Source organism: Panulirus ornatus, chromosome 24 (assembly GCF_036320965.1).
Source record: "Panulirus ornatus isolate Po-2019 chromosome 24, ASM3632096v1, whole genome shotgun sequence".
NCBI classification, from domain to species: Eukaryota; Metazoa; Arthropoda; class Malacostraca; order Decapoda; family Palinuridae; genus Panulirus; species Panulirus ornatus.
In genome coordinates, this window is record NC_092247.1 from 16097544 (window position 1) to 16117724 (window position 20181).

At 41.5% G+C, this 20181-nt stretch overlaps 1 protein-coding gene across 2 annotated transcripts in view; it reads right to left on the minus strand.

Annotated features, from left to right (window-relative positions):
- LOC139757122 (uncharacterized) overlaps positions 1-20181 on the minus strand; it is a 157664-nt gene that overhangs the window by 72507 nt on the left and 64976 nt on the right. For both annotated transcript variants that reach the window (XM_071677220.1, XM_071677219.1), the window contains one exon: positions 617-840. In XM_071677220.1, coding sequence (XP_071533321.1) covers positions 617-815 — 199 coding nt within the window. In that variant the 5' untranslated portion in view covers positions 816-840. The remainder of the gene's footprint in view (positions 1-616; positions 841-20181) is intronic.

Genomic DNA, 20181 nt, shown 5'->3' on the forward strand with positions numbered 1-20181 from the left:
TGCATGTTCAGGTCCCAATCATTCAAAATATTTTTCACTCCATCCTTCCACCTCTGATTTGGTCTCCTACTTCTCCTTATTCCCTCCACCTTTGACATATATATCCTTTTTATCAACCTTTCCTCACTCATTCTCTCCATATGTACAAACCATTTCAACAGACTCTCTTCTGCTCTCTCAATCACACTCTTTTTATTACCACACATCTCTCTCTTACCCTTTTATTACTTAATCAAACCACCTCACACCACATAGTGTCCTCAAACATTTCATTTCCAATACATCCATCCTCCTCCACACAACCTTATCTATAGCCCATGCCTCAACACCAAATAATATTGTTGGAAAAAATAATCCTTCAAACATACCTATTTTTGCTTTCCGAGATAACATTCTCTCTTTACACACATTCTTCATTGCTCCTAGAACCTTTGCCCCTTCCCTCACCCTAAGAAGCAGCACTACATTTCACTAGTTATAAAAACTCTGAAAACTCTACAGCCATGGCCAAACCCTTGAGGGAGTTCCAGAACAGAACATTCATCAAAGAGATAGATATTAAGATAGATATATAGATAGCTAGACAAATAGATACAGAATAATAATTTCTGCTTACCCTTCATACTTTTTGCACAAGATACAGGCATAGCTGGCAAAGCTGTATGTTCATCTGTTGCACTGAGGCTGGGGGATGAAACAGATCCTTGGATGGCAATAGATATGATGTGTGACCTGTCAACATGCTGGTTATGGGTTCCAGACTGAAGCAAGTTGGAAAAGAACTCACAAGCAGCACCTACCACATTCTTAGCCATGTGCTGTTCCAGCTCATGTGAAGACCTGTGAGCATAAAAAATAATTTTTAAGAAAATTCCATATGGAAACAAAATTCCATATGAAAACAGTCTTGATACCCCCTATGTGAATGTAATTCAAATGAAAACAGTACTGATACCTCCATGTGAATGTAATCTTATCTAAAAGACCTATAAGAACAAGAAATACTTAAAAGTTTTATGAAAATCACACAAGAAAACATATCCCTGAGGTAGGAGAGAAAGAATTCTACCTCCATAATCCCCATGTGTAGTAGAAGGTGACTAAAGGGGCAGGAGCAGGGGGCTGGAAACCCCTCCTTTCTTGTACTTCAATTTCTAAATGAGGTAATTTCTAAATGAGGTAACAGAATCAGCCAGGCATTATGTGCATATCTTCCGTAAAGGATCAGACTAGGGTATCTGAATGTGTGAAAATGTAACCAAGAAGAGAAGAGAGGAGGGATAGGTAATATATTTGAAGATATAAACCTGGAGTGGGGGATGAATGGGATGTATCTAGGGAAGCAGTGACGGCTTGCACAAAAGATGCTTGTGGCATGAGAAGCATGGGAGGTGGGCAGATTAGAGAGGGTAGTGAGTGGTGGGATGAAGAAGTAAGATTATTAGAGAAAGAGAAGAGAGAGGCATTTGGATGATTTTCGCAGGGAAATAATGCAAATGAGTGGGAGATGTATAAAAAAAAGAGGCAGGAGGTCAAGAGAAAGGTGCAAGTGGTGAAAAAAAGGGCAAATGAGAGTTGGGGTGAGCGAGTATCATTAAATTTTAGGGAGAATGAAAAGATGTTTTGGAAGGAGGCAAATAAAGTGCGTAAGGCAAGGGAACAAATGGGAACTTCAGTGAAGGGGCCTAATGGGAGGTGATAACAATTGATAACAAGTAATGGTGTTGTGATAAGGAGATGGAGTGAGTATTTTGAAGGTTTGTTGAATGTGTTTCATGATAGACTGGCAGATATAGGGTGTTTCGGTCGAGGTGGTGTACAAAGTGAGAAGGTTAGGGAAAATGATTTGGTAAACAGAGAAGAGGTAGTAAAAGCTTTGTGGAAGATGAAAGCCGGCAAGGTGGCGGGTTTGGATGATATTGCAGTGGAATTTATTAAAAAAGGGGGTGACTGTATTGTTGACTGGTTGGTAAGGTTATTTAATGCACGTATGACTCATGGTGAGGTAACTGAGGATTGGCAGAATGCTTGCATAGTGCCATTGTACAAAGGCCAAGGGGACAAAAGTGAGTGCTCAAATTACTGAGGTATAAGTCTGTTGAGTATTCCTGGGAAATTATACGGGAGGGTATTGATTGAGAGGGTGAAGGCATGTACAGAGCATCACATTGGGGAAGAGCAGTGTGGTTCAGAAGTGGTAAAGGATGTGTGGATCAGGTGTTTGCTTTGAAGAATGTATGTGAGAAATACTTAGAAAAGCAAATGGATTTGTAAGTAGCATTTATGGATCTGGAGAAGGCATATGATAGAGTTGACAGAGATGCTCTGTGGAAGGTATTAAGAATATATGGTGTGGGAGGCAAGTTGTCAGAAGCAGTGAAAAGTTTTTATTGAGGATGTAAGGCATATGTACGTGTAGGAAGAGAGGAAAGTGATTGGTTCTCAGTGAATGTAGGTTTGCGGCAAGAGTGTGTGATGTCTCCATGGTTAATTTGTTTATGGATGGGGTTGTTAGGGAGGTGAATGCAAGAGTTTTGGAAAGAGAGGCAAGTATGCAGTCTGTTTTGGATGAGAGAGCTTGGGAAGTGAGTCAGTTGTTCCCTGATGATACAGTGCTGGCGGCTGATTCGTGTGAGAAACTGCAGAAGCTGGTGACTGAGTTTGGTAAAGGGTGTGAAAGAAGAAAGCTGAGAGCAAATGTGAATAAGAGCAAGGTTATTAGGTACAGTAGGGTTGGGGGACAAGTCAATTGGGAGGTAAGTTTGAATGGAGAAAAACAGGGGGAAGTAAAATGTTTTAGATATCTGGGAGTGGATCTGGCAGCAGATGGAACCATGGAAGCGGAAGTGAATCACAGGGTGGGGGAGGTGGCGAAAGTTCTGGGAGCATTGAAGCATGTGTGGAAGTGAGAACATTATCTTGGAAAGCAAAAATGGGTATGTTTGAAGGAATAGTGGTTCCAACAATGTTATATGGCTGTGAGGCATGGGCTACAGATAGAGTTATGCAGAGGAGGGTGGATGTGCTGGAAATGAGATGTTTGAGGAGAATATGTGGTGTGAGGTGGTTTGATCAAGTAAGTAATAATGGGGTAAGAGAGGTGTGTGGTAATAAAAAGAGTGTTGTTGAGAGAGCAGAAGAGGGTGTTATGAAATGGTTTGGTCACATGGAGAGAATGAGTGAGGAAAGATTGACAAAGAGGATATATGGGTCAGAGGTGGAGGGAACGAGAAGTGGATGACCAAATTGAAGGTGGAAAGATGGAGTGAAAAAGATTTTGAGTAATCGGGGCCTGAACATGCAGGAGGGTGAAAGGCATGCAAGGAATAGAGTGAATTGGAACGATGTGGTATACCAGGGTCAATGTGCTGTCAATGGATTGAACCAGGGCATGTGAAGTGTCTGGGGTAAACCATGGAAAGTTCTGTGGGGCCTGGATGTGGAAAGGAAGCTGTGGTTTCGGAGCATTATTACATGACAGCTAGAGACTGAGTGTGAACGAATGTGGCCTTTGTTGTCTTTTCCTAGCACTACCTCGCGCACATGAAGGGGGAGGGAGTTGTTATTTCAAGCGTGGTGGGGTGGCGATGGGAATGAATAAAGGTAGACAGTATGGTTTATGTACATGTGTATATATGTATATGTCTGTGTGTGTATATATATATGTATACGTTGAGATGTATAGGTATGTATATTTGTGTGTGTGGACGTGTATGTATATACATGTATATACATGTGGGTTGGGCCATTCTTTCGTCTGTTTCCTTGCGCTACCTCGCTAACACGGGAGACAGTGACAAGGCAAAATAAAATAAAATAAATAAAAATAAACCTGGATGTCCTGGCTCTAGTATGTTTGAATAAACCTGGATGTTCTGACACTAAGTGAAATGAAGCTCAAAGGTAAAGGGGATGAATGGATTGGAAATGTGTTGGGAGTAAAATTAGGGGTTAGTGAGGGGACAAGAATTGAAGGAGTAGCAATGCTCCTGAAGCAGGAGTAATGGGAGTGTGTGATATAGTGTAAGGAAATAAATTCTTGATTGATGAGGGTAAAACTGAAAGTGTATGGCAAGAAATGGGTGATTACTGGTGCTCATGCACCTGGCCATAAGAAGAAACATCATAAAAGGCAACTGATTTGGAAGCCAGGTATCAGTAATGGGTGATTTAAATATGAGGGCATGTAATGTGGCAGTTGAGGAATTGGTGCATATGGAGTATTCAGTGTTATGAATGGAAATGGTGAGTGGCTTGAGTTGTGTAATGAAAATAGACTAGCGACTGGGAATACTTGGTTCAAAAAGAGAGATACACACAAGTATGTGAGAAGGAAAGATAGTCAAAGGGCATTAATAGGTCATGAATTAATTGATGTGCATGTAATAGAGAGACTTTTGGTTATAAATGTCCTGAGAGGGACAGCTGGTGGGATGTCTGATCATTATCCTGTGAAGGCAAGGTGATGATAGGGGAGAAAGAAAACTTCCCACGCATTCCCTGCGTGTCGTAGAAGGCGACTAAAGGGGACGGGAGCAGGGGGCTAGAAACCCTCCCCTCCTTGTATTTTAACTTTCTAAAAGGGGAAACAAAAGAAGGAGTCACACGGGCAGCGCTCATCCTCCTCGAAGGCTCAGATTGGGGTGCCAACATGTGTGTGGATGTAACCAAGATGAGAAAAAAGGAGGATAGGTAGGATATTTCAGGAAAGGAACCTGGATGTTTTCGCTCTGAGCAAAACGAAGCTCAAGGGTAAAGGGGAAGAGTGGGTTAGGAATGTTTTGGGAGTAAAGTCAGAGGTTGGTGAGAGGACAAGAGCAAAGGAAGCAGTAGCACTACTCCTGAAACAGGAGTTGTGGAAGTATGTGATAAGAGTGTAAGAAAGTAAATTCTAGATTGATATGGGTAAAACTGAAAGTGGATTGAGAGAGATGGGTGATTATTGGGGCCTAAGCACCTGGGCATGAGAAGAAAGATCATGAGAGGCAAGTGTTTTGGGAGCAGCTGATTGAGTGTGTTAGCAGTTTTGATGCACGACACCGGGTTATAGTGATGGGTGATTTGAATGCAAAGGTAAGTAATGCGGCAGATGAGGGAATAATTGGTGTACATGGAGTGTTGAGTTGTAAATGCAAATGGTGAAGAGCTTGTAGATTTGTGAGCTGAAAAAGGACTGGTGATTGGGAATACCTGGTTTAAAGAGAGATATTCATGAGTATACGTATGTCAGTAGGAGAGATGGCCACAGAGCGTTATTGGGTTACGTGTTATTGATAGGTGCATGAAAAAGAGATTTTTGAATGTTAATGTGCTGAGAGGGGCAACTGGAGGGATGTCTGATCATTATCTTTTGGAGGAGAAGGTGAAGATTTGTAGAGGTTTTCAGAAAAGAAGAGAGAATGTTAGGGTGAAGAGAGTGGTGAGAGTAAGTGAGCTTGGGAAGGAGACTTGTGTGAGAAAGTACCAGGAGATATTGAGTACAGAATGGAAAAAGGTGAGAGCAAAGGATGTAAGGGGAGTGGAGGAGGAATGGGATGTATTTAGGGAAGCAGTGATGGCTTGCACAAAAGATGCTTGCGGCATGAGAAGCGTGGGAGGTAGGCAGATTAGAAAGGGTAGAGAGTGTTGAGATGAAGAAGATTATTAGTGAAAGAGAAGAGAGAGGCATTTGGACGATTTTTGCAGGGAAATAGTGCAAATGACTGTGAAATGCATAAAAGAAAGATGCAGGAGGTCAAGAGAAAGAGGAAGAGGTGAAAATGAGGGCAAATGAGAGATGGCGTGAGAGAGTACTATTAATTTCTTGGAAGAATAAAAAGATGTTTTGGAAGGAGGTAAAAAGCATTAGACAAGAGAACAAATGGGAACATCGGTGAAGGGGGCTAATGGGGAGGTAATATCAAGTAGTGGTGATGTGAGAAGGAGATGGAGTGAGTATTTTGAAGGTTCGTTTAAAGTGTTAGATAATACAGTGGCATATATAGGGTGTTTTGGTCGAGGTGGTGTGCAAAGTGAGAGGGTCAGGGAGAATGGTTTGGAAAATAGAGAAGAGGTAGTGAAAGCTTTGCGAAAGATGAAAGTTGGCAAGGCAGCTGGTTTAGATGGCACTGCAATGGAATTTATTAAAAAATGGGGTGGCTTTCGTTAACTGGTTGGTGAGGATATTCACTGTATGTATGGCTCATGGTGAAGTGCCTGAGGATTAGGAGAATGCATGCATAGTACCATTGTACAAAGGCAAAGGGGATAAGAGTGAGTGTTCAAATTACAGAGGGATAAGTTTGTTGAGGATTCCTGGGAAATCATAAAGGAGGGTATTGACTGAGAGGGTGAAGGCAAGTACAGAGCATCAGATTGGGGAAGAGCAGTGTGATTTCAGATGTGGTAGAAGAGGTGTGGATCAGGTGTTTGCTTTGAAGAATGTAAGTGAGAATACTGAGAAAAACAAATGGATTTGTATGTAGAATTTATGGATCTAGAGAAGGCATATGATAGAGATGATAGAGATGCTCTGTGGAAGAAATCAAGAGTATATGATGTGGGAGGTAAGTTGCTAGAAGCAGTGAAAAGTTCTTATCGAGGATATAAGGCATATGTACGAGTAGGAAGAGAGGAAAGTGATTGTTGGTTCGCTGCAAGGGTGCATGATGTCTCCACGGTTGTTTAATTTATTTATGGATGGGGTTGTTAGGAAGGTGAATGCAAGAGTTTTGGAAAGAGGGGCAAGTATGCAGTCTGTTGTGGATGAGAGGGCCTTGGAAAAGAGACAGTAGTTGTTCGCTGATGATACAGCACCGGTGGCTCATTCGGGTGAGAAACTGCAGAAGCTGGTGACTGAGTATGGTAAAGTGTGTGAAAGAAAGCAGAGAGTAAATGTGAATAAGAGTAAGGTTATTAGGAAACAGTAGGGTTGAGTGACAAGTCAATTGGGATGCAAGTCCGAATGGAGAAAAACTGGAGGAAATGAAGTGTTTTAGATATCTGGGAGTGAGTGGATTTGGCAGGGGATGGAACCATGGAAGTGGAAGTGAGTCACAGGGTGGGGGAGGGGGCAAAAGTCCTGGGGCCATTGAAAAATGTGTGGAAGGCAAGAACATTATCTCAGAAAGAAAAAATGGGTATGTTTGAAGGAATAGTGGTTCCAACAATGTTATATGGTTGTGAGGCGTGGGCTATATATAGGGTTGTGCAGAGGAGGGTGGATGTGCTGGAAATGAGATGTTTGAGGGCAATATGGGGTGTGAGGTGGTTTGGTCGAGTAAGTAATAATAGGGTAAGAGAGATGTGTGGTAATAAAAAGAGTGTGGTTGAGAGAGCAGAAGAGGGTGTTTTGAAATAGTTTGGTCACATGGAGACAATGAGTGAGGAAAGATTGACCAAGAGGATATATGTGTCAAAGGTGGAGGGAACGAGAAGTGGGAGACCAAATTGGAGGTGGAAAGATGGAGTGAAAAAGATTTTGAGTGATCGGGACCTGAACATGCAGGAGGCTGAAAGGCGTGCAAGGAATAGAGTGAACTGGAACAATGTGGTATACCGGGGTCGACGTCCTGTCAATGGATTGAACCAGGGCATGTGAAGAGTCTGGGATAAATCATGGAAAGTTCTGCAAGGCCTGGATGTGGAAAGGGTGCTGTGGTTACGATGCATTATTACATGACACCTAGAGCCAGTGTGAACGAATGGGGCCTTTGTTGTCATTTCCTAGCGCTACCTCACACACATGAGGGGGGAGAGGGTTGTCATTTCATGTGTGGCAAGGTGGCGATGGGAATGAATAAAGGCAGAGAGTATGAATTACGTACATGTGTATATATGTATATGTCTGTATGTGTATAAATATGTATACGTTGAGATGTAAAGGTATGTATATTTGCGTGTGTGGACGTGTATGTATAAAAATGTGTATGTGGGTAGGTTAGGCCATTCTTTTGTCTGTTTCCTTGCGCTACCTCGCTAATGCGGGAGACAGCGACAAAGAAAAATACAATTCTATTTATTTTATTTTGCTTTGTCGCTGTCTCCCACGTTAGCAAGGTAGCGCAAGGAAACAGACGAAATAATGGCCCAACCAACCCCCATACACATGTATATACATACACGTCCACACACACAAATATACATACCTATCCATCTTAATATACACATATACATACACACACACATATACATATATATACATGTACATAATTCATAGTCTGCCTTTATCTCTTCCCATCGCCACCTCGCCACACATGGAATAACCATCCCCTTCCCCCTCATGTGTGCGAAGTAGCGCTAGGAAAAGACAACAAAGACCCCATTCGTTCACACTCAGTCTCTAGCTGTCATGTAATAATGCACTGAAACCACAGCTCCCTTCCCACATCCAGGCCCAACAGAACGTTCCATGGTTTAACCCAGACGCTTCACATGCCCTGGTTCAATCCATTGACAGCACGTCGACCCTGGTATACCACATCATTCCAATTCACTCTATTCCTTCCATGCCTTTCACCCTCCTGCATGTTCAGGCCACGATCACTCAAAATCTTTTTCACTCCATCTTTCCACATCCAATTTGGTCTCACACTTCTCCTCGTTCCCTCCACCTCCGACACATATATCCTCTTGGTCAATCTTTCCTCACTCATTCTCTCCATGTGACCAAACCATTTCAAAACACCCTCTTCTGCTCTCTCAACCGCACTCTTTTTATTTCCACACATCTCTCTTGCCCTTACGTTACTTACTTGATCAAACCACCTCACACCACACATTGTCCTCAAACATCTCATTTCCAGCACATCCATCCTCCTGCGCACAACTCTATCCATAGTCCACGCCTCACAACCATACAACATTGTTGGAACCACTATTCCTTCAAACATACCCATTTTTGCTTTCCGAGATAATGTTCTCGACTTCCACACATTCTTCAAGGCTCCCAGGATTTTCGCCCCCTCCCCCCACCCTATGATTCACTTCCGCTTCCATGGTTCCATCCGCTGCCAGATCCACTCCCAGATATCTAAAACACTTTACTTCCTCCAGTTTTTCTCCATTCAAACTTACCTCCCAATTAACTTGACCCTCAACCCTACTGTACCTAATAACCTTGCTCTTATTCACATTTACTCTTAACTTTCTTCTTTCACACACTTTACCAAACTCAGTCACAAGCTTCTGCAGTTTCTCACATGAATTAGCCACAAGCGCTGTATCATCAGCGAACAACAACTGACTCACTTCCCAAGCTCTCTCATCCACAACAGACTTCATACTTGCCCCTCTTTCCAAAACTCTTGCATTCACCTCCCTAACAACCCCATCCATAAACAAATTAAACAACCATGGAGACATCACACACTCCTGCCGCAAACCTACATTCACTGGGAACCAATCACTTTCCTCTCTTCCTACACATACACATGCATTACATCCTCAATAAAAACTTTTCACTGCTTCTAACAACTTGCCTCCCACACCATATATTCTTAGTACCTTCCACAGAGCATCTCTATCAACTCTATCATATGCCTTCTCCAGATTCATAAATGCTACATACAAATCCATTTGCTTTTCTAAGTATTTCTCACATGCATTCTTCAAAGCAAACACCTGATCCACACATCCTCTACCACTTCTGAAACCACACTGCTCTTCCCCAATCTGATGCTCTGTATATGCCTTCACCCTCTCAATCAAGTTGATGGAGAGAGATGGGTGATTATTGGTGCATATGCACTTGGGCATGAGAAGAAAGATCATGAGAGGTAAGTGTTTTGGGAGCAGCTGAATGAGTGTGTTAGTGGTTTTGATGCACAAGACCGGGTTATAGTGATGGGTGATTTGAATGCAAAGGTGAGTAATGTAGCAGCTGAGGGAATAATTGGTATTCATGGGGTGTTCAGTGTTGTAAATGGAAATGGTGAAGAGCTTGTAGATTTATGTGCTGAAAAAGGACTGGTGATTGGGAATACCTGGTTTAAAAAGAGAGATATACATAAGTACACGTATGTAAGTAGGAGAGATGGCCAGACAGCGTTATTGGATTACGTGTTAATTGATAGGCGCGCGAGAGAAACTTTTGAATGTTAATGTGCTGAGAGGTGCAACTGGAGGGATGTCTGATCATTATCTTGTGGAGGAGAAGGTGAAGATTTGTAGGGGTTTTCAGAAAGAAGAGAGAATGTTGGGGTGAAGAGAGTGGTGAGAGTAAGTGAGCTTGGGGAGAAGACTTGTGTGAGGAAGTACCATGAGAGACTGAGTACAGAATGGAAAAAGGTGAGAACAAAGGAGGTAAGGGGAGTGGGGGAGGAATGGGACGTATTTAGGGAAACAGTGATAGCTTGCGCAAAAGATGCTTGTGGCATGAGAAGCGTGGGAGGTGGGTTGATTAAAAAGGGTAGTGAGTGGTGGGATGAAGAAGTAAGATTATTAGTGAAAGAGAAGAGAGAGGCATTTGGACAATTTTTGCAGGGAAATAATGCAAATGAGTGGGAGATGTATAAAAGAAAGAGGCAGGAGGTCAAGAGAAAGGTGCAAAAGGTGAAAAAGATGGCAAATGAGAGTTGGGGTGAGAGAGTATCATTAAATCTTAGGGAGAATAAAAAGATGTTTTGGAAGGAGGTAAATAAAGTGCGTAAGACGGGGGAACAAATGGGAACTTCAGTGAATGGAGCAAATTAGGAGGTGATAAAAAGTAGTGGTGATGTGAGAAGGAGATGGAGTGAGTATTTTGAAGGTTTGTTGAATGCGTTCCATGATAGAGTGGCAGATATAGCGTGTTTTGGTCGAGGTGGTGTGCAAAGTGAGAGGGTTAGGGAAAATGATTTGGTAAACAGAGAAGACGTAGGTAAAGCTTTGTCGAAGATGAAAGCCAGCAAGGCAGCGGGTTTGGATGGTATTGCCGTGGAATTTATCAAAAATGGGGGTGACTGTATTGTTGACTGGTTGGTAAGATTATCTAATGTATGTATAACTCATGGTGAGGTGCCTGAGGATTGGCAGAATGCTTGCATAGTGCCATTGTACAAAGGAAAAGGGGATAAAAGTGAGTGCTCAAATTACAGAGGTAAAAGTTTGTTGAGTATTCCTGGGAAATTATATGTATCACTTTCCTCTCTTCCTACACGTACACATTCCTTACATCCTCGATAAAACTTTTCACTGCTTTTAACAACTTACCTCCCACACCATTTATTCTTAATACCTTCCACAGAGCATTTCTATCAACTCTATCATATGCCTTCTCCAGATCCATAAATGCTACATACATATCCATTTGCTTTTCTAAGTATTTCTCACATACATTCTTCAAAGCATACACCTGATCCACACATCCTCTACCACTTCTGAAACCACACTGCTCATCCCCAATCTGAAACTCTGTACATTCCTTCATCCTCTCAATCAATACCCTCCCATATAATTTACCAGGAATACTCTACAAACTTATACCTCTGAAATTTGAGCACTCACCTTTATCCCCTTTGCCTTTGTACAATGGCACTATACAAGCATTCTGCCAATCCTCAGGCACCTTATCATGAGTCACACATACATTAAATATCCTTACCAACCAGTCAACAACACAGTCACCCCCCTTTTTAATAAATTCCACTGCAATACCATCCAAACCTGCCACCTTGCCAGCTTTCATCTTTGACAAAGCTTTTACTACCTCTTCTCTGTTTACCAAATCATTCTCCCTAACCCTCTCACTTTGCACACCACCTTGACCAAAACACCCTATATCTGCCACTCTATCATCAAACACATTCAACAAGCCTTCAAAATACTCACTCAATCTCCTTCTCACATCACCACTACTTGTTATCACCTCCCCATTTGCCCCCTTCACTGATGTTCCCATTTGTTCCCTTGTCTTACGCACTTTATTTACCTCCTTCCAAAACATCTTTTTATTATTCTCCCTAAAATTCAATGATACTCTCTCACCTAAACTCTCATTTGCCCTCTTTTTCACCTCTTGCACCTTTCTCTTGACCTCCTGCCTCTTTCTTTTATACATCTCCCACTCATTTGCATTATTTCCTTGCAAAAATCGCCCTAATGCCTCTCTCTTCTCTTTCACTAATAATCTTACTTCTTCATCCCACTACTCACTACCCTTTCTAATCTGCCCACCTCCCACGTTTCTCCTGCCACAAGCATCTTTTGCAAAAGCCATCACTGCTTCCCTAAATACATCCCATTCCTCCTCCACTCCCCTTACCTCCTTTGTTCTCATCTTTTTCCATTCTGTACTCAGTCTCCCCTGTTACTTCCTCACACAAGTCTCCTTCCCAAGCTCACTTACTCTCACCACTCTCTTCACCCCAACATTCTCTCTTCTTTTCTGAAACCTCTACAAATCTTCACCTTCGCCTCCACAATATAATGATCAAACATCCCTCCAATTGCACCTCTCAGCACATTAACATCCAAAAGTCTCTCATTTGCATGCCTATCAATTAACACATAATCCAATAACGTTCTCTGGCCATCTCTCCTACTTACATACTTATACTTATGTATATCTCTCTTTTTAAACCAGGTATTCCCAATCACCAGTCCTTTTTTAGCACACAAGTCTACAAGCTCTTCACCATTTCAATTTACAACACTGAACACCCCATGTACACCAATTATTCCCTCAACTACCACATTACTCACCTTTGCATTCAAATCACCCATCACTATAACCTGGTCTTGTGTATCAAAACTACTAACACTCGCTCAGCTGCTCCCAAAACACTTGCCTCTCATGATTTCTTCTCATGCCCAGGTGCATATGCACCAATAATCACCCATCTCTCTCCATCCACTTTCAGTTTTACCCATATCAATCTAGAGTTTACTTTTTACACTCTATCACATACTCCCACCACTCCTGTTTCAGGAGTAGTGCTACTCCTTCCCTTGCTCTTGTCCTCTCACCAACCCCTGACTTTACTCTCAAGACATTTCCAAACCATTCTTCCCCTTTACCCTTGAGCTTTGTTTCACTCAGAGCCAGGACATCCAGGTTCCTTTCCTCAAACATATTACCTAACTCTCCTTTTTTCTCATCTTGGTTACATCCACACACATTTAGACACCCCAATCTGAGCCTTCGTGGAGGATGAGCACTCCCCGCGTGACTCCTTCTTCTGTTTCCCCTTTTATATATATAAACGTGCATGTATGTGTGTATATGTAGATATACATAGATGTGAGCTGATGTGTCCTTCTTCTGCTTTCTGGCATTACCCCACTAACATATGAAATGGCAATAAAAAAAAAGAAAAAAAAAGGAAATCAGTACTGATGCCCACTATGTGAATGTAACCTTACATAAGTCCTTACAATAGGATATGTAAGAAAGAAGCAACTCAGTGATCAGAAACTGGACACAAAAAATGAGGGTTCTGAGATAAGAAAAACTTTTTCTCTCTAGTGTCCTGTGAGCATAAATTCTCTAGGAAAATATCTTGGAAAACCATGGTTTGGAATTTCCAACCCTAAATATTTCTAGTGAGGAAGCACTGACCTTCCCAACCCTTGACCATCCACTCAACCATGGTAGCAGCAATTAGCATGTTTTGGGCCCAATTTTGGTTAATCAGAGCAATATATGGATGATGTTAACAACTTACTCTTTCTAGCTCTCTGATAACTTAGAATTTGCTGATTACAGGAATCAACATAAAGGCAGACCCAGCTGGTACAAAGACAGGTTTTCAAAAATAGGAAGAAGGCAAGGAAGAGTAAGAATAACTAGAATAAAAAAATACTTGCAGGACAACGACCAAAAGAAAAAAACCCAACATTTCTCCCATTTGCGGCTTGTTCCATGACCATGAGAGTGTCCCATTGTCCTCCAGCTTGTCACAGGATTACTCTTACAAACCCTGTCACAAGCTGAGGCATTATAAATAGGGCAACTGAAACCCATAATATTAGGAGAGTTAGGTCCCAAACCAATTTTTTTCATCTTTCACACAAAAGTATGGAATATACACAAAATGCTTAGATCAGAACAATACACCTCACTCTTCTCAATTATTTCAGATGATTTTTAACAGAAAACTTTCCAAAATATGTGGTGATGATGGTTTGAGGTGGTGATGGAGTAAGATGGGGCGGAGCAAGGGTTTCTGTGAGAAAGAGGATGGGGGCCTAATTCACAGGGTAATGTAGATGAGCCTAGTGCCTAGTACACTACTCCATGAATTATCTGATCAGTTGTTTCAAATGAAAGTGAAAAGAAGTTTTCCTTGGCCTTTTGAAAAAGTTCTCCAATGTTTGATGTTTGATTTGCTTACTTTTCTCTACTTAAATTTACCTGTTGTCACATGAGATATACAGAACCAAAAAACATCTATGGTTGGGATCTATGTTAATAACACTTTCACTGCACCAGGTGAATCTTGGCACACTGAATCAAGCCACAATTGTGGTCCTATGCCTTCATGACCTGAAGTATAATTCCACATTTTATCCACAGATGTCACTGGCAACCTAAAAACAGCTTGAAAAAATTTAATGCTTCGCAATCACCTCAATTCATTAGAGAAAGTGTAATCACCCTTTCAATGCGCTACTCCACTCTGCAAGTAAACATAGTACACTACAGCAAACCATGTTTGTGGCTTTAAACTTTTATCCCTTATGTGAATTTCCACTTGACACATGACTCCATATCATATCCAAAGATGTCACTGAAACATAACAACACAGCTGGAAAAAAATCTCACATATCACAGTCACACATACATTCTCAAAGGAAGTCTAATTGCATCATGGTGGGAAGCCTGATTTACATAGTAAATAATGTCTTCATGTTTACAGTAAAAGAACAAGTTCTCCTATATTACTGTTAATATATTTTTTTTACTTGTGTTAGGTAAAAGTAATAGGTTGGAACATTAGGTGGACACATCAGGAAGTATTAATATTCAGTAGGAACAAAGGCAGGAGCCTCTGAAAACAGTGCTAAAGTTACCTTTGTCAGTGGCCTATTAAGGATGAAGCACTAAAGGCTTAAAATTAATACTGGAATTCACCAGTTATGGAGACTCTTTTGCTGCGGCCAGCCCCTTGGAGGAGTTCCTGAGCGGAACAGGTGTCACAGATACAGACAGATGGATATCTTCCTTTTTATCTCTGAATTAAGCTGTTGTCACACAAAATATATGTTAACCTTCTACAGATACCAAAGAACAATCATGGTTGGGATCCATGTGGAAGGAAAGCTGCTATAAGTACAGAGAAGATTTTATCAAGGATGTAAGGCATGTGTAGGTGAGAAGAGAGGAGAGTGAATGGTTCCAAGTGAAGGATGGTCTGTCCCAGGGGTGCATGATGTTGCTAAGAATGTTCAATTTGCTTATGGATGGGGTGGTGTAGGAGACAAATGAGGGAATCTTGGAGAGGAGTGAGTTTCTAGTCTGTGGGGGATGAGAGGGCCAGGGAAGTGAGTCAGTTGTTGCTTGCTGATGATACAGCACTGGTGGCTGAATACAATGAGAAGCTGCAGAAATTGGTGACTAAGTTTGGAAGAGCATTTGAGGGGAGAAAGATGAGAGCAAATGTGAATAAAAGCAAGATTACTAGGTCTAGCAGGGTTGAGGGACAGGTTAGTTAGGATGTGAGTTTGAAAGGAAAAAAATAAGAGGAATAGAATGGTCTAAAATATCTGGGAATGGACATGGTAGTGAATGGAACCATGGAAGCTGAAGTGAGTCAGGGTGAGTGAGGGGGGCGAAGGTTCAGAGGGCGTTGAAGAATGTGTGGAAAGAGAAAATGTTATCTGGGAGAGCAAAAATGGATATGTTTGAAGGAATGGTAGTCCCAGCAATATCAAATGGATTCAAAGCATGGGGCATAGATAAGGCTGTGCAGGGGAGGGTGGATGTACTGGAAATGAAATGTTAGAGAACATTATGTGGTGTGAGGTGTTCTGATTGAGTACGTACTGAAAGAGGAAGAGATAGGCAAGGTAATGAAAGGAGCATGATTGAAGGAGCTCTAGAGGATATGCTGAAATGGTTTGGACATATGGGAGAGAATTAGTAAGGAAAGGCTAACAAAAAGGATATTTGTGTAAGAAGTGGTTGGAACCACAAGAAGAGAGAGACCAAACTGGAGATGGAAGGATGGAGTGAAAAAGATTTTGAGCAATCAGGGCCTGAACATGCAGGAGAATGAAAGGTGTACACAAGATAGAATGAACTATAACCATGTAGTATACTGTCAATGGACTGAACCAGGGCAAGTGAAGCATCTGGGATAAATCATGGAAAGGTCTATAGGGCCTGATTGTGGGTAGGGAGCTGTGGTTTCAGTGTATAACACATGGCAGTTAAAGCATGGATGTAAGCAGATGTGACCCTTCTTAATCTGTTCCTGAGGCTATCTCGCTGATGCATGAAACGGTGATCAGGTATGAAAAAAATATGTTACCTTCTTTATCTAATCATGAATATGTTCCATCTATGTAAATGGTAAGTAAATATGTAGATAATGCAAGCAAAATATAATACAAATATGTAAAATATGTAAAATAAAATATACTGGAAAAGTACTATGAATGGGATGAGTGAAAGCACACCAGACGAAAAAACAGCAAGTAATATTTTTTTGGTATATCTAAATTATTTAGAGCTTGTATGTGGCATTTATGGATCCAGAAAAAGCATATGATAAGGTTGATAGAGATGCCTAAAGAATATATGTTGTGGGAAGAAAGCTGCTAGAAGCAGTGAGAAGTTTTTATCCAGGGTGTAAGGTTTATGTACAAGTAGGAAGAAAACAGAATGAGTGGTTCAAAGTGTAGGCTGGTCTGCAGCATGGGTGTTTGATGCCACCATGGATGGGATGGCAAACAAGGTAAAAGTTTGAGTCTTGGAGAGAGGGGTGATTATGCAGTGTGGAGGGGATGACTGGGCCTGGGAAGTAAGGCAGTTGTTCACTGATGACACTACTGGAGGCAGATTCGAGTGAGAAATTGCAAAAATTGGTGGATGCCTTTGGAGGAGTACATGAAAGGTAACAGTTGAGAGGAAATGTAAATAAAAGCAAGGTTTAGTATGGCTATGGACAATTTGAATGTAGGAAATGTAGAAGTGAAGTGTTTCAGATACCTAGGAGTGGACATGGCAACAAATGTAACCATGGATATGGAAACAAGTCAGAGGGTGGGTGACAAGACGAAGATTCTGGGAGTAATAAAGAATGTGTGGAAAGAGAGGTCATTATCTGGAAAGGCTAAAATGCATGTGTATGAAAATATAGTAGTCCCAACAATGTTGTCTGAATGCAAAGTATTGGATATAGATGGGGATGTGTGAAGGAGAGATATAGATGAAGATGTGCGAAGGAGGGGTACACATTGAAAATGAAATGCTTGACAAAAATATAAGATGTAAGGTGGTTTGATTAAGTAAGTAATGAAAAAGTATGAGAGAGGTGTGGCAATAAGGTAATAAGAAGAGTATGGTTAAGTAAGCAGATAAGTGTGTGCTTGAATGGTTTGGACATATGGAGAAAATCAGTTGAGAAAAATTGACAAAAATGATATATATGTCAAGTGGAGGGGACAAGGAGAAGGTGGAGACCAAGCTAAAGATGGAAGGAAGGAGTGGAAAACAATTTGAGCAAACAGGGCCTGAACATGCAAGAAGATGTGGGGTGTACACAGGATAGCATGAAGTTTAAATGTGGTATACTGGGATCCATATGCTGTTAATGGACTGAACCATTGAATGTAAAGTGACCAGGGGAAACCATGGAAGGGTCTATAGGGCCTGGTTGTGGATAGGGTACTGTGGTTTTGGTGCACTATAAATGAAAGCTTGAGATGGATGTGAGCAAATGCTACCTCGTTATCATGGTTAACAGCGTTCCAGTATGAAAAGAAATTAGAACAAAATCACAAAAACAGCCATTCCATACTTACATGACTAAGGAGGAGCCATGCAGTCATCCAGGCTGTCCCCCATATAATACAAAATTCTAAACCAATGTTAAGGAAAGTATATTACTTTTTGGAGACTTTCTTCAATAGTATATGATAAAGATAAATTGTAAAGGAAAATACATTTTTCTATCCACAAAGGGCAATTAGCTTTTCAGAAAGACTGCACACTGAAAGGGTTATAGAGGACTACAGCCTTACCTAAGCATTCAAATACTTCTGCTTGCCCCTTGGTTGTCACGAAGCATGCAGAAGGCCCTCTCTCTTGTACTTTTACTGCCTCCAAAGGCATAAGTTCCTCATTGGTTAAGTCAGTATGTAAATCCAGCAACTCAAACACATTTAACATTTTCATAGCCAATATCATTGGCTCGAGTCACAATTATCTGCTGGATCAGGGGAACTGCTTCTAACTGCCTAAAATCTGAAAACAATGCACACACTCATGCCATAGCTTATCCCAAACACCGTTCACCATCATGGGTTTGAGCTCCTCTCATGACAGAGAAGTGATAATTCCAACATTCATATAATTTTTCCATAATCCCTAATAACAGATCTCCCCTCCCTAACTGTACCACTGAGGAGTTGACGGAATGTCCTCTTTCAGTTAGATGCTTTGAATTGAAAGTGGCAATCATGCCCTGATCCATATGTTGAAGAAAAGTAGTAGTATTTTTAAGGAGGAAATCCACTGTAGCATTTGGATTTATCTCAATCAGTTGCTCAGGATGGCCTGCAACCCTATCAAGAATCAGTAATGCTTTATTGGCTTGATTTTTACTAGCAGAGTAGCACCATACAGCTGAACAGTAAAAGGCTAAATCATGCAATATGATTTGGGAAACCCAAGTTTTCTAATTCCAGCCAGATCACTAATGATGCTCACTTTTCATAGCTTTTAACAGCCTTACACTTTCTGAATAAAACATTAGCAAGGGCTGTATTTCAAATCACTCTCAGCATTTCACCCAATAGAACTGTCAAGCAATCTTTGTCTTCCATGAACCCTGGAACACTTTTCTTCTTTACTAATAAGTGTTCTTACTAGTATTCTTTTGGAAAGAGGGGCAAGTGTGCAGTCTGTTGTGGATGAGAGAGCTTGAGAAGTGAGTCAGTTGTTGTTCGCTGATGATACAGCACTGGTGGCTGATTAGTGTGAGAAACTGCAGAAGCTCGTGACTGAGTTTGGTAAAATGTGTGAAAGAAGAAAGCTGACAGTAAATGTGAATAAGAGCAAGGTTATTAGGTAAAGTAGGGTTGAGGGACAAGTCAATTGGGAGGTAAGTTTGAATGGAGAAAAACTAGAGGAAGTGAAGTGTTTTAGATATCTGAGAGTGGATTTGGCAGCGGATGGAACCATGGAAGCAGAAGTGAATCATAGGGTGGGGGAGGGGACAAACATTCTGGGAGCGTTGAAGAATGTGTGGAAGTCGAGAACATTATCTCGGAAAGCAAAAATGGGTATGTTTGAAGAAATAGTGGTTCCAACGACATGATATGGTTGCGAGGCATGGGCTATAGATAGCGTTGTGCGAAGCGTGGATGTGTTGGAAATGAGATGTTTGAAGACAATATGTGGTGTGAGGTGGTTTGATCGAGTAAGTAATAATAGGGTAAGAGAGATGTGTGGTAATAAAAAGAGTGTGGTTGAGAGGCAGAAGAGGGCATTTTGAGATGATTTGGTCACATGGAGAGAATGAGTGAGGAAAGATTGACAAAGAGGATATATGTGTCAGAGGTGGAGGGAACGAGGAGAAGTGGGAGACCAAATTGGAGGTGGAAAGATGGAGTGAAAAAGATTTTGAGTGATTGGGGCCTGAACATGCAGGAGGGTGAAAGGCGTGCAAGGAATAGAGCGAATTGGAACGATGTGGTATACCGGGTTCGATGTGCTGTCAATGGATTGAACCAGGGCATGTGAAGCGTCTGGGGTAAACCATGGAAAGTTCTGTAGGACCTGGATGTGGAAAGGGAGCCGTGGTTTCAGTGCATTATACATGACAGCTAGAGACTGAGTGCGAACGAATGTGGCCTTTGTTGTCTTTTTCCTAGCACTACCTCGTGCACATGCGGGGGGAGGGGGTTGTTATTTTATGTGTGGCGGGGTGGCGATGGGAATGAATAAAGGCAGACAGTGTGAATTATGTACATGTGTATATATGTATATGTCGGTGTGTGTATATATATGTATACACTGACATGTATAGGTAAGTATATTTGCGTGTGCGGACGTG